This window comes from Megachile rotundata, chromosome 1, assembly GCF_050947335.1.
Source record: "Megachile rotundata isolate GNS110a chromosome 1, iyMegRotu1, whole genome shotgun sequence".
Classification (NCBI taxonomy): Eukaryota; Metazoa; Arthropoda; class Insecta; order Hymenoptera; family Megachilidae; genus Megachile; species Megachile rotundata.
In genome coordinates this window covers 17,442,908-17,455,728 of record NC_134983.1, presented here as the reverse complement: position 1 = coordinate 17,455,728, position 12,821 = coordinate 17,442,908, and the positions used below count along the sequence as shown (strand labels likewise).

Here is a 12,821-nt window from a genome sequence, read left to right as displayed (position 1 = left end):
ACATTGAAAATCATAATAAAATTATAATGATTGTGTCATCGAATGCAATTATCTGTTAATCGACAATGACGTAGCGTAAGACAATGATTCAAACAAAGAGTTAAACAATATTCAACATATTAAAAGTTTTATACCATTTTTATAATGTATACGTGTTCTAACTAGTTTTACAACATTTTATCAGTTTAATATTATACTTCCGTATAATAAAATTAATTCTGTTATATTAATGTTGATAATATAGTGTTATATCATTCTTCACAGTATTATTTTTAACAAATAAAATGGAAGGTATAAATATTATAGGATGGAAACGGTATACACTGGTACAACCACCTTTAATGATGCTAATATTTGCTCAGTCAATGTCAAGTAATTATATATTATATAATACAATTAATATTTTATTGTGAAATAGCATTTCAAAATTGTTGTAGGATAATAATGTCATAAGAATAATAAAATCATTATGAAAAGGTTTGGTTGTAAAATAAATGATAATGCTTAAGTTATCAATTATTAATTGAATTTCAATTGTATATAATTTGAATTTGAATTTTAGGTAATATTTTAACAGATTTGTTAGTATATCGTACATGTAGTATAACATTAGATATCAATAAAACAGAATGTTTGCTATTACATGAAAATAGCAGTTGTGCAGAAGCATTGAAACTAGATACTCAAGTTCAACCAAAAGCAAGTTTAATTTTAATGACTAAATCATTTATCGAGAGTATTATACCTGCTTTATTGTCTTTATTTTTGGGACCATGGAGTGATCTATATGGAAGAAAACCTATTATGTTATCAGGATATGTTGGTTCGTATTATATATTGTAAAAAATGAAATATAACTTATTCAAATGATGATTTATGTCATAGGTATATCAGTGGCGTATCTTATCCTCTCTGTTATGACTATTTATGAAATCAGTCCATGGTTTTTATTAGCTGCATATATTCCATATGCATGTCTCGGAGGATTTTGCATAATTTTATTAGGTACTATTTGTTATATTTCTGACATATCAGATGAACAAGAAAGAGGGTGGCAATTAGCTTGGATGGAAGCTTTAATATCTGTTGGCATTTTATGTGGTATATTAATCGGTCCTGTTATTTTTCGAACATATGGATATGTAGCTGTATTTGGTAGTGCTACTGTATGCTGTATTCTAGCAGGATTACATATTTACTTTTTAGTTCCTGAGACTATGTATAACAATAATTCAGTATGTATTTTATGTTATTTCAATAAGCAAGTTAGTTAATTCATACTTCTTTTGTATGACTATACAATAAGATAAATATAATTTTTTTTTATTTACAGATAACTTTCAGAAGTATGTTTGATATATGTTTAGTTAAGAAACTTGTTAATACATGTATTCAGAAAAGAGATGGATTTAACAGATACATAGTTTGGTGCTGTATAAGTTCCATTATATTAATGGCTATAGTTTTGCAAGGAGAAATGACTATTGAATATTTATTTGCAAGTGCTAGACTTGGTTGGAATGTAAATGAATATTCTATTTTTCTGGCTACTACCATAATGCTAAAAATTTTAGGACTTTTGTTTGGTGTAAAAATATTAGTAACATATGGAGGTATAGAGTTGACCACTTTTATAAATATTAAATACATATAAAATGTTTGGTAGAAAAACATTTAACAACAAAATATTTTATAGGATTTTCTGAAGAAGTAGCAGCTATATTATCATTCTTTTCTTGCTTAAGCAGTTCTATAGTGAAAGGTCTTACGTTAAAATCGTGGCACATGTATTTGTCTGCAATTGTAGCAATGTTAAGTGGCGTTGCTAGTCCTATGATTCGTGCTATATTATCTAAATCAGTGCCTTCAGAAGATACTGGTAAAAATCAATAGATAATTTTAGACATTCACAGTCTAATCATTATATAATATTTATAAAATTTCACAGGTAAAGTGTTCTCTATGACAGTTTCTATTGAAACGTTGACTCCATTTTTGGCATCTTCTTTATACAATATAATTTATTCATACTTTATGCCTCCTTTGTACCCAGCACCTGTGTGGTTTATGTCTGTAGTGATATATATCATTGTGATACTCTTACTGATAAACATAAAAATGCAAAATGCAAGATCTAACTCTGTAAGATATGTACCTGTCTCAGAAGTTAGTGAAATGTCGTCATAATTTTATACAAATATTGCAACTCTATAAAAAATTGTATCTACAAAACATATTATGAATATAAGTATATTTTTTATATTTTATAATAATGTAGCATGAATATAAAATAAAATATCATTTATTTTTATTAATTTTTTAATTAAAACGTACATTGATACACATTTTTAAGTAATCATAATTGGAATGTGAGTAATTTATATTAATTAATTCTTAAATATTTTATTACAATATTACAAATCATCATAATAATCAACATGATCACCAGATTCGTATTTGTGACTTTCAAGAACTTTCAAGAGCCGATTAACAGTTTGCTCGCAAGTTAAAACGGTTCTTTTTGTTAATAGATCATTAAAATGTGATTTTACTTCTTTATCACTAACTTCGTTACAAACTTGATGATACATATCAGTTTCAACTGGACCCGGTGAATAATTCAATACATCTACTTCTGGATTTTCTACTGCAAATACCTGTGTAACGAATAATTTAATGAATATAAAATAGTTTAATATTACAAATAAATACTTAATATTAATATAAAATTATTACTTTGAAAAACATTTCACGTGCTGCCTTTCCAGTACAATAATAACCTGTTGACTTTGTTGGTTTTAAACCAAGTAATGAAGAAATATTTATAACTGTCTTTTTGGTATTTGTAGTTTCATTAAATATTTGCATAACAACTCCATTTAATATAGCAGGAACAAAAACATTTAAATCATAATAACTGCGCCAAATATTTATGTCAGTCATATCATTTGTCTTTTTAGTGAGATCTCCCATGGTACCAACATTATGTACTACAACTACTTGATCAAATTGTGTTACAGTCTTATTCTTTAAAGACTGCATTATAATATCTGAAAAATGCATATACTGATTTCAGTTGTCATAAAAAGAGAAAAAAATTAATAAAGAAGTAAATAATCTTATACACATGCTTTTACAAGATTACCTAATTATTAATTAGAATCTTAATTAGCTTATTTTCCACAGAAATATTTAAGATATTCATAATATGCATAGTGTTCTTCATGTGCAAATTAAATGTACACATATATTTACCATGTAATTCATCTTTTGTTGCATTACTCAAATCAATGCTAACAGTATCTACAGATACATTGGAAGAAATATTCTTAGCAGTTTCTTTTAAGGCATTTAAGTTTGTTGCTAGTAACAAAACATGTGAATTTCCTCCTAATAGTGAACCAAATGTAATTGCAATTTGTCTTCCTATTCCACGACTTGCACCAGTTACCAAAAGAAATACATTTCCTGATAATGCTTGGACTGGCATTTTTTTTTTTCTTCTATTCTTTTAAACAATAATTTTCAATCGGTTTATTTATTAATGTGTCTGCTGTAATCTCCTCTTCCTGTTCAGATTCTGTTACAGTTTGAAGAATATCTGCTTTTAAAAGATGAACCAATTCGCTAGCTGTTACTGCCTAAAATTTTTAATGCAACAATATGACCATAACTGAAATATTCCATAATATGAATATTTTAATATGCATATTTACTTGTAAATGTGGGGCTATATGTCTTATTAAAGGATTTGAAATTAGTTCTGTGTCCTTTTCACATTCAAGTTTACATTCATTAGCTATTAAACGTGCAATAGTTTCTTCTTTTACTACAGATAGAGATGTTATAAGATCTTTCTTCGATGTACCTTTTTGAAGATTTTTAAGCCTGGAATCTATCATATAAAATCATAAAATATATACAATGCTATTAAGAATGTATATATACATATATTCATGTAACATTTCTCTATACAAAATTCTTTATTAAATGCTTTACAAGTTAATTAAATTTTTATTATTTAAAAGTATATATATCAAAACAAAACAAAACAAAACAAAAATGAAAATCCATTATGTTTAAATAATATTTGTTGGTTCATTTGTAAATTATATAGATTAAATGATAACATATGGAAAAATTTGATATATATTTTTGAAACAAAATTAAAGAAAAAATCTACTTACAAAGTTTTTCCAAATATTCTTCTGAATCTGCAAGTTTTATATGTTCTGCATAATTTTCTATAAAAGAATCTTCAAAATAGTTTTCACAATTATCCTTTCCGACTTCTGATGTATCCGTTCCACACCATGGATCGCAAATGTCTGTCTTCATGATTTATATAAGCGCAAACTTTTATTATGCGGTTTTTTTCCTATCTTCTATACAATTGCGATAGTTCAGTATTTATGTATGTACTGTGCCTAAGACGAATAAAATTTATTGGTTAACCAGGGATGTAATTTGATATCTACATACACATAACGCACAATAATACTAATATATTACGTTATATACATTCATATTATGTTATATGATTATCTTTACATATAAAATCACAGTTATTAAATAAAAATAAGCACAAAATAAGATTGTATTATGTATAAAAGTTGTGAGATCTTACGTAAATTGGGAACGATTAAGTTATCTTTTTAATTTGAAAAATTATCTATTTGAATTAGATAATCAAATAACAAACATCACATATATGTGATATGCTTCGTAAAAATAGAGTTGAATGAGTAATTTAAAATGTCTTTCTTAAAAAATTGTTTTCATATGTCCTTCATTTTTACGAATCACATGTATGCACAGGAAGATGATGATAATTCGAATCAAAACCTAAATTTATATTGATTTGATTTTTAAAAATTTACTCGATTTTTTAAAAATGAACAAGTAATGAGCATTTAGGTCTGAATAATTGTAAAAGATGAATGGCCAATGAGTACTCAGATTTCAAAACCTATATTATATATCTTTTATAATGTGTTAATAATATTCATACAAAAGAATTAAAAAGTATTTGAAAGATTATTTAAATAGTCATTTTTATTTTGCATTAAATTAATGCACAATTATTTCAAATAATATCTAACAATAGTAATGTTGAATATTAATTGAAAAGACATTATTTTAATAATGTCCAAGTCTGCTACAAATACTGAAAGTATTGGAATAAAACTATTACAAGTTATTAAAGATATAAAAAGTTTTTGACGAATAATTTATTATTAGTATATAAATATACAATCAAAGGATGATTGATACAAAATCAATTTGTCTAAAAAACATAGACTGATACAGAGAAAATGTTTACAAAAATATTGTTTACTTTATTACACTGTATAAGCAATTATTAATACTATTCATTGCAACATTGAGATATTTTCTCAGTCTATATATAGTATATATATATAGTTATGTGTATAAATACACATTACATACATACTGTGTTTACTTTGAATACTATATTTTTCTAATAATAATGACCAAATGATAGGATTTTATATACAAAGTTGAATTAATATATCAGAAATAACAATATTGTCCATATTAATGATTTAATGTATAGCATTAAATATCTCCGTCCTTTTTCCTTCATAATAAATATATATTATGGTGTAAAAAATGTATTTGCTAAACTGTTCAGTACAATTGTTATTTTAAAAATATCAAGAAACGTTCGAGATTAGACATTGAAGTTATTTAAGTGCAAGCAAAATGAATAAAATGGTAACCATAAACTGCTTACTGTGTTTTAATGCAATTAACACTTCTTATTAGTTTGCTTTCTAAACAGTATATTGAAATAGATTCTATGTCAACTTCTTAATAGTAACGAATAACTTGTTATATCCAGAAATATTGAACATACGCTTAGTTAGATTTCTTTGAAAGTATTCAGAGCAATAATATCAAAGATCCAGGAACATTAATTTCTTTAATAACAATGCTAGAAAACTGGAACATACTAAATTAAAAAACAGTTTCATACAGTTTAAATATATGTCATATAAAATTGATTAAACTATAAACATAGCTTAAAAGAACTCTCAAATATTAAATACATTCCCAGAATGTATAAAATATCTTTTGTTAAAATACAATTTGTCTGATACAGTTTTTGTATATTTAATTAAATAAAAGTACTTTTAAATATATTGATTTGAGCGAAAATTTGTAATTTTCAATATACAGTAAAAAGTAGAAATAACTGTAACAAGTAGACATTACATTCAATGTAAATACATAAATTTTAAAAGTATGTTCTACACTTTTTCTCTTAAATAATTCGAGGGAATTATTCTATTTTTCAACATTGATTAGTTTAAATATTTTCTCTGACTTATTGTTTCAAAAAATTTGTAACTTAATAAAGGAAACATTTATAAAACTATGTTTGTACATTTTTCTATCTTTCTAAGTAGTAGAACACACTTACAATATCTAAATAAACAGTGTAGAATACCTTATAACACAAATTACTTTGAACTAATTACTAAAATTATTTTGTTCAAGTAATTGCTGTTATAATAGAAGTATAGCTTTTAATTTTCTTAATCTTTTATCTTTTTCACTATTATTTTGGTTTAACAATTTTTGAAAGAAATTTCAGCTATTAAGAATTAAGAGCTAAATGATATTCTTCTTAAACACAATTAATTAAACTTTAATTCAAGTAATTTATGTTATAGTTTGACATTTCAGACTGTGTTAAATGGAAGTAAATTTAAGACATAGGAACAGTCTTACAATTTTTTATGTACAAAAACAACTATAGAACCTGACAAAATTTAAATTTTATAATCACAGCGCTCACTAATATTTTCAACAGTTCTTTTTTTAGTATTCTGTGAAAAGATTTTGACTATTAATATTTATAATAATTATATCTTATATGCAGAATAGATGCTAGAGTTTATCTGTAGTATATTGCTCATGCATGTATTATATGTATCATATAAAAATGTATTATTAAATAATTAATTTGATTTATATGCACAATAACAATGCAATATTGTAGTTTCAATGTGATGTGTATGCTTTAAAATATTTTTATGCATTCATAGTACCAATAAAATTTATAACTCTTTGCACTCTATTTTTCTTGTTTAAATAAAAGAATAATATCTATAATTTACTTTCTAATAGTATATGTTACTTCTTAATGTATTAAATATTCACTAATACATAACATTTTACCATAATAAATTATTACAACTAAGAGCATAAAGAGTTAACACTTGAAAAGTGAATTAGAATTTTTATCTCATAATGCAGCATGAAGAAGTGCATAGGATTAAATATGATTTACGATGTGATAATAACCATCGCGCGGCAATGATATTTTTAAATTCTAGAATTGATGATCCTATAGATAAAGAAAAAATCACAACCGGCAAGTAGCCAATTACACACTAGTAACAAAAATATAATTAATGTTATAATAAATTATGCCATATCTGGCTTCAGGAATTTTACGAACGGCATACGACCTAGTTATCAGAATTTAAAATCTTTTGTATTAGTAGAAAAAAATTAGAAAGTCATCTATCTTGTACAAGGCATGATAAGATTACTTACCAAAATAATTAAAATGTACAAATACAATTTATATACAATTACAAGACATGTCTAACCATTATATACATTTTAGCAAAATTATGTTGTTTTCTATTAAAGAGATCAAATTTTTTAATTAAAAAATATTTATAAGTATTGACAAATTCTGATAACATAGTAGTTGCACTTGATCACAGAGGATATTTTAGAGAGTTTAATAATTAATATTTATGCACCACTTGAAGGTCTTTCCCAACAACACAACCATCTACGCCATAATGATAAAGGTTTCCTACGCCTATATAATAAACTAGCACCACCCCTTCTTGTATTAAGAGCACTAACTATTGCTTGATCAAATGCTTCTTTAAGATCATGTTGGGTTAATGCAGATGTTTCCACATAACTTACAGCTCCTACCCTTTGAGCTAATTGATGTCCTTGAGTTGTAGTAATTGGTGTCTGACCATATCTTGCTAATTGTAATGTAAGGTGTACATCTGACCTTAAGTCACTTTTGGTTCCTACCTGAAATTGTAATTTAAATCTATGTTACATAATATATATTACATAAATATTTTAACTATATTTTAATTTAATTCTTATTCTTAAAAATATATAGTTTCATTACCAAAATAATTGGTGCATTTGGACAATATTTTCGGACTTCATTTATCCAGCGAGAAGTTACACTATGATAAGAAGAAGGACACACAACACTGAAGCAGACTAAGAACACATCTGTTTCTGGATAACACAATGATCTTAAAGGATCGAAGTCATCTTGACCCGCTGTATCACATAGTTGAACATTTACTGGTTGACCATCGACATTAACTACCACTATAAAAAATTAGAATCATGTAGAACCTATTATATATTTATAAGCTATTAAATTTAAAAGGGTAATAAATATTTTTGACTTGAATTTTATAACAAAAACATCACCTTATGATAAACACATTGATGACTTTATATATATTTTAGAATCATTTGAATATATAAAAACAAAGTTGTCTGGATTAAAAATAACTATGGTTTATTTATATTCTAATGTAAAATGAAATAGTTCAATCCTTCTTCCAGTTCAATTAGTAAATGTCATTTTATAAATTGCTGTTGTGGAAACTTACAATAAGATTATTACTAAATCTGATCTTACCAGTTGTCAGAAAATTTTCAACTAACCATTATAATTATCAAAAGCAGTAGGCACGTATTCTCCTGGGAAACCGTTTGTGGAATAAGAAACTACAAGACTGGTTTTTCCAACGGCACCATCACCTACTAGAACAACTTTGATTCTTCTGTCGAGTGGACCACCGTTGTGTTCCATCCCACCACCATTCGAATTCTGATTCTGCTGAGAACACATTGTTCGTTTCGCTTGCATCTGCATTGTTTGTCCATTCTTCAAAAGGGGTTTAGTCCAATTCGTATGCGACGACGGCGGCATTATTTTCTTGTTTGCTTTATCACATCTATAAGCTTTCATGCGTATACTTCCGAAATAATTTTATATATAACCTCTATCTAACGAAGAAAAGCGACAAAACGATTGCATTGATTACGGCACACATTTTCTTCGACAGGTCATTTTTCTGTTCTCCTACTGTCACTTGTGGCTGGCAAGAATACGGATCAAGTGTCGAATACGATGCCTTCAATACGCCCTGTCAGATATCGTGCACTGTGCGCATCGCTCGAAAACAATGGGGGAACATACACCGTCGTCGAAAGATAAAAAAAAAAGATACTGATCCACCTGCCGCGACGCGGAGCCACCTGTTATTATGCTTTTCTTGCGGCGATCACACAACCGGTGGCACAAGTATAGTTTCCAGCATGATATAACAATATCGTAAAACTTTTCAGAAGCTGACAAAATTTCTATTCTTCAAAATCCCACATTTTCATATAAATTAAAAAACATTCGAATTACGATATTTTTATATTTTTTAATTTCTACATTCGACGATTTGTAAGTTTGTAAATTTCAGAGTTTAAGAATTTATAAATATTTACATCCTTGATATATTATGGAGATACTATGTATCATGCTTGTAAAAAATTGCTTTTACCTTGATCTTTTGTCTTCGTTTTAAACAGATATAAAGTTTAATATCTAATAAAATTTATAAATACATATGTCATTGAAAGTATTCATTGATTAATATATTCTGATATAACGAATTGTATATAGCGTAAATAACAATCAAATTTTATTAATGTATATATGTATTTACATACAATTTTTGGTAATGTAATGTACAATGCAATTATACAAATTTGTATTTTTATTAAAGAGAAATGTTTGTAATGTATATAAATATAAGAAGAATAGAAATTCTATTTTATTTGATTAGGTGGCGCATATAACACAACATTAATAAAAAGTGGGTCTTATATTTGTTGCGTTTGAAGTACCTTTGCTAATTTATTTTCTTTATTTCAATTTATTACAAAATTATCTCTAACACCTTGTATAAAATGTATTCATAACTTCATAACACTATATACACTTGTATAGTTAATGTAAAATCGACTTATAGTAAGTCAACAAGAATGTCGTATGTACATCGATATTGTGTATTAAAATCTATTAATTTTCACAAATGTATTTTACTATATAGAAAAATATATAAAATGAATTATATCATATACTAGAATCCATATGTGTATTTTTGTAGGAAATTGTGTACAGTTTCGACTAACCTAAAAGTACGGAAAGAAATAAGAACATTTTAGAACCATTTCTTAAATATCTTTTAATTTCAAGATGACAGTTTATAAAATTTCCAGATTAATGCAACATGTTAGGTTTGTGACTTTATAAATAATGAAATTAAAGTATTAAATACTTAATATTACTAATATATATTTTAGAAGAAATACTTGCAAGTGTTGCATAAATACATGTATACGTATGTACAAAAAGGTTTTTCAGAATTCCATTGAAACAAGGATTTTCAAGAACATATGTTTCAAATATAAACACAAAAGAACAAAAAGTTAAACCCTGGTATTCATTCATAAGACGATTGAAATGGAGTATTCCTATTGGAGTTGGAATATCACTATTAACAGTACTACAATGCAATTATTTTAAAAAATATCCAGACACAACTAAGGACAACAATGTGTATGAGCCAATTAATATTTTAGTGGTATAGTTTTTTTATTGCAATAGTAACATAATTCATAGATTATTTTTTATAAAATCTTATATGTAAAATGCAATAATGAGTTAAAAGGATTATGTCGTATAATATCTAAGATCCATTTGTACCATTATTCATAGATCACCTATATAAGTAAAACAATTTTGTAAAGAAGATTTGTATATTTCTGAAAATGTTGCAGATCAAATGTTATTATTTTCTACCATTTCGGACACTGAGCAAATTATGGGGATGGATAGCTAGTATAGAATTACCAACCAGTTTAAGACCAATTTTATATGAATTTTATGCAAAAACTTTTAATGCAAATTTAGAAGAAATTGATTTAGAGCTATCAGAATTTCCAAGTTTGGTTGATTTTTTTGTTAGACCACTGAAGTATGATGCAAGACCTATCGATCAGACATCAAATATAGTATGTATATTATTTGTATATAAATAAATAATTAATGTAAATAAGTTAATGTTTATGTATGTGTTTGTTATAGGTTTCACCTGCTGATGGGAAAGTATTACATTTTGGACCAGTAACTTCATGCTGTGTACAGCAAGTCAAAGGAGTGACCTATAATCTTAGACATTTTTTGGGAGATATAAATGTACTTAATTCTAACCACCCATTAAAGCTTACAAAAGAAGATGATGATTATTATATACAATCTCTTTTAACAAATCCAATGAATCAACTTTATCAATTAATAATTTATCTTGCCCCAGGAGATTACCACAGATTTCATAGTCCAACTGACTGGAACATAGAGTATCGTAGGCATTTTCAAGGTACTAGAGTTCTTTACTATTATTACTTAACTTTATAAGTATAATGAGTTGTAATTAATAAAATGAAATTATTTATTTTAGGAAAGCTGATAAGTGTCAACCCAAAGATAGTTCAATATTTACCAAATTTATTTTCGTTAAATGAACGTGTAGTATACATCGGAAAATGGGCTAACGGCTTTATGGCTTATACAGCAGTTGGAGCTACAAATGTAGGTTCTATAAGAGTTTACTGTGATAAGGAACTACGTACAAATGCTATCAAATGGCCCAAAGCAGAATATTGGAAAGAGGCTAATTTAGACTGGACACATTTAAAGAAAGGGGAATTATTTGGTGAATTTAGAATGGGATCTACAATTGTATTGCTATTCGAAGCACCGAAAGATTTCAAGTTTTGTATACAGGAAGGACAGACAATAAAAATGGGTCAAGCTCTATGTACGCGCAATGTTGAAACTGACGAAAAACAACATAAGCAGTCATTATGACTATTAATGAGGCGCGTTTCTTTAGACTGGAAATATGTTTGGAGAATAGGTTTAGAAAATTCAGTGATCTCATGATATGATATTTGTTTTTGATAGTATTATAATTATTATTTTTAAGCAAGAGATTTACTATGGAAATAACTAAAAAGAAAAATAAAACGAATGTTATAAATTTTTCAAAAATTTAATTTTTTGAAATTTTTACAAGTTTTATATAATAAACGAAGGGGAAAGTAATAAATAATTATTAATACTTGTTATTTAATATTTGAAGATTTGAAATTATTTTGATCAGGTTTATATATTATACGCTTACATACTTGTAATGTCGTAATCATATGATTTCCTATTATTAATTCAATATAAGCAAATCAAATGTTATACGAAACAGTTACAGTTACTATTTATGCTAGATCTATTATTGAAATAATTCTTTGCAGATTAAAAGTATAACTTTGTAATACAATGAAGGATATATGTATACACGACTCAATTTTCGAAAATCACTCAAAATAACTTTATATATGTATAAGTATTATTACTTAATGATACAATAAAAATGTCGGCATTAATAAATGTTTTTTTAAATTCTCATATTATTCCTTCCTTTAATAAAGATATTATATTCATCAACTTAACTGATGAAGATTTAGTATTTTCTGAATAAGATTTTATTATATACAATGGACATGTATTGCAATGTATATCGCTGTGCGTTATATTGCTACACACCATATATCGTTATATGACATATGTATACTGCCACGCGTTATATCATTACGCGTATCACCATGTATTA

The 12,821-nt window shown here is 26.3% G+C and overlaps 5 protein-coding genes across 8 annotated transcripts; 2 read left to right on the top strand and 3 right to left on the bottom strand.

The window, feature by feature from the left end:
• Positions 1 to 243: 243 nt before the first annotated feature.
• LOC100879969 (putative peptidoglycan muropeptide transporter SLC46) lies at positions 244 to 2,311 on the top strand. 2 transcript variants are annotated; one of them, XM_003704885.3, is made up of 6 exons: positions 244 to 372; positions 563 to 823; positions 886 to 1,235; positions 1,334 to 1,613; positions 1,697 to 1,879; positions 1,949 to 2,311. In XM_003704885.3, the coding sequence occupies exons 1-6, from the start codon at positions 285 to 287 to the stop codon at positions 2,185 to 2,187; spliced, it is 1,401 nt and encodes a 466-aa protein (XP_003704933.2). In that variant the 5' UTR covers positions 244 to 284; the 3' UTR covers positions 2,188 to 2,311. The 2 variants fall into 2 exon arrangements, with proteins under 2 accessions (XP_003704933.2, XP_076385755.1); XM_076529640.1 differs by having other exon boundaries at positions 292 to 477.
• Sptr (Sepiapterin reductase) lies at positions 2,287 to 3,490 on the bottom strand. Its single transcript, XM_012288985.2, has 3 exons — positions 3,256 to 3,490; positions 2,737 to 3,050; positions 2,287 to 2,657 (listed from the first exon to the last, which is right to left on the bottom strand). The coding sequence occupies exons 1-3, from the start codon at positions 3,488 to 3,490 to the stop codon at positions 2,415 to 2,417; spliced, it is 792 nt and encodes a 263-aa protein (XP_012144375.2). The 3' UTR covers positions 2,287 to 2,414.
• Positions 3,491 to 3,497: 7 nt separating this feature from the next.
• Positions 3,498 to 8,097, bottom strand: LOC143263946 (uncharacterized). Of its 3 annotated transcripts, none has more exons than XM_076529837.1 (4): positions 7,981 to 8,097; positions 4,188 to 4,427; positions 3,717 to 3,895; positions 3,498 to 3,641 (listed from the first exon to the last, which is right to left on the bottom strand). In XM_076529837.1, exons 2-4 carry the CDS (start codon positions 4,336 to 4,338, stop codon positions 3,504 to 3,506), a joined length of 468 nt encoding a protein of 155 aa, XP_076385952.1. In that variant the 5' UTR covers positions 4,339 to 4,427; positions 7,981 to 8,097; the 3' UTR covers positions 3,498 to 3,503. The 3 variants fall into 3 exon arrangements, with proteins under 3 accessions (XP_076385952.1, XP_076385941.1, XP_076385956.1); XM_076529826.1 differs by lacking the exon at positions 7,981 to 8,097 and adding an exon at positions 4,628 to 4,779; XM_076529841.1 differs by lacking the exon at positions 7,981 to 8,097 and adding an exon at positions 4,513 to 4,529.
• LOC100880198 (ras-related C3 botulinum toxin substrate 1) lies at positions 7,354 to 9,334 on the bottom strand. The gene is made up of 3 exons (XM_003704887.3): positions 8,758 to 9,334; positions 8,201 to 8,412; positions 7,354 to 8,097 (listed from the first exon to the last, which is right to left on the bottom strand). Exons 1-3 carry the CDS (start codon positions 9,062 to 9,064, stop codon positions 7,798 to 7,800), a joined length of 819 nt encoding a protein of 272 aa, XP_003704935.1. The 5' UTR covers positions 9,065 to 9,334; the 3' UTR covers positions 7,354 to 7,797.
• Positions 9,335 to 10,091: 757 nt separating this feature from the next.
• Positions 10,092 to 12,205, top strand: Pisd (phosphatidylserine decarboxylase). The gene is given in 6 exon segments (XM_076529657.1): positions 10,092 to 10,389; positions 10,456 to 10,492; positions 10,494 to 10,736; positions 10,933 to 11,166; positions 11,240 to 11,531; positions 11,613 to 12,205. Coding segments are annotated over 6 exon segments (1,257 nt in total). The 5' UTR covers positions 10,092 to 10,348; the 3' UTR covers positions 12,023 to 12,205.
• The last annotated feature ends 616 nt before the right edge of the window (positions 12,206 to 12,821 follow it).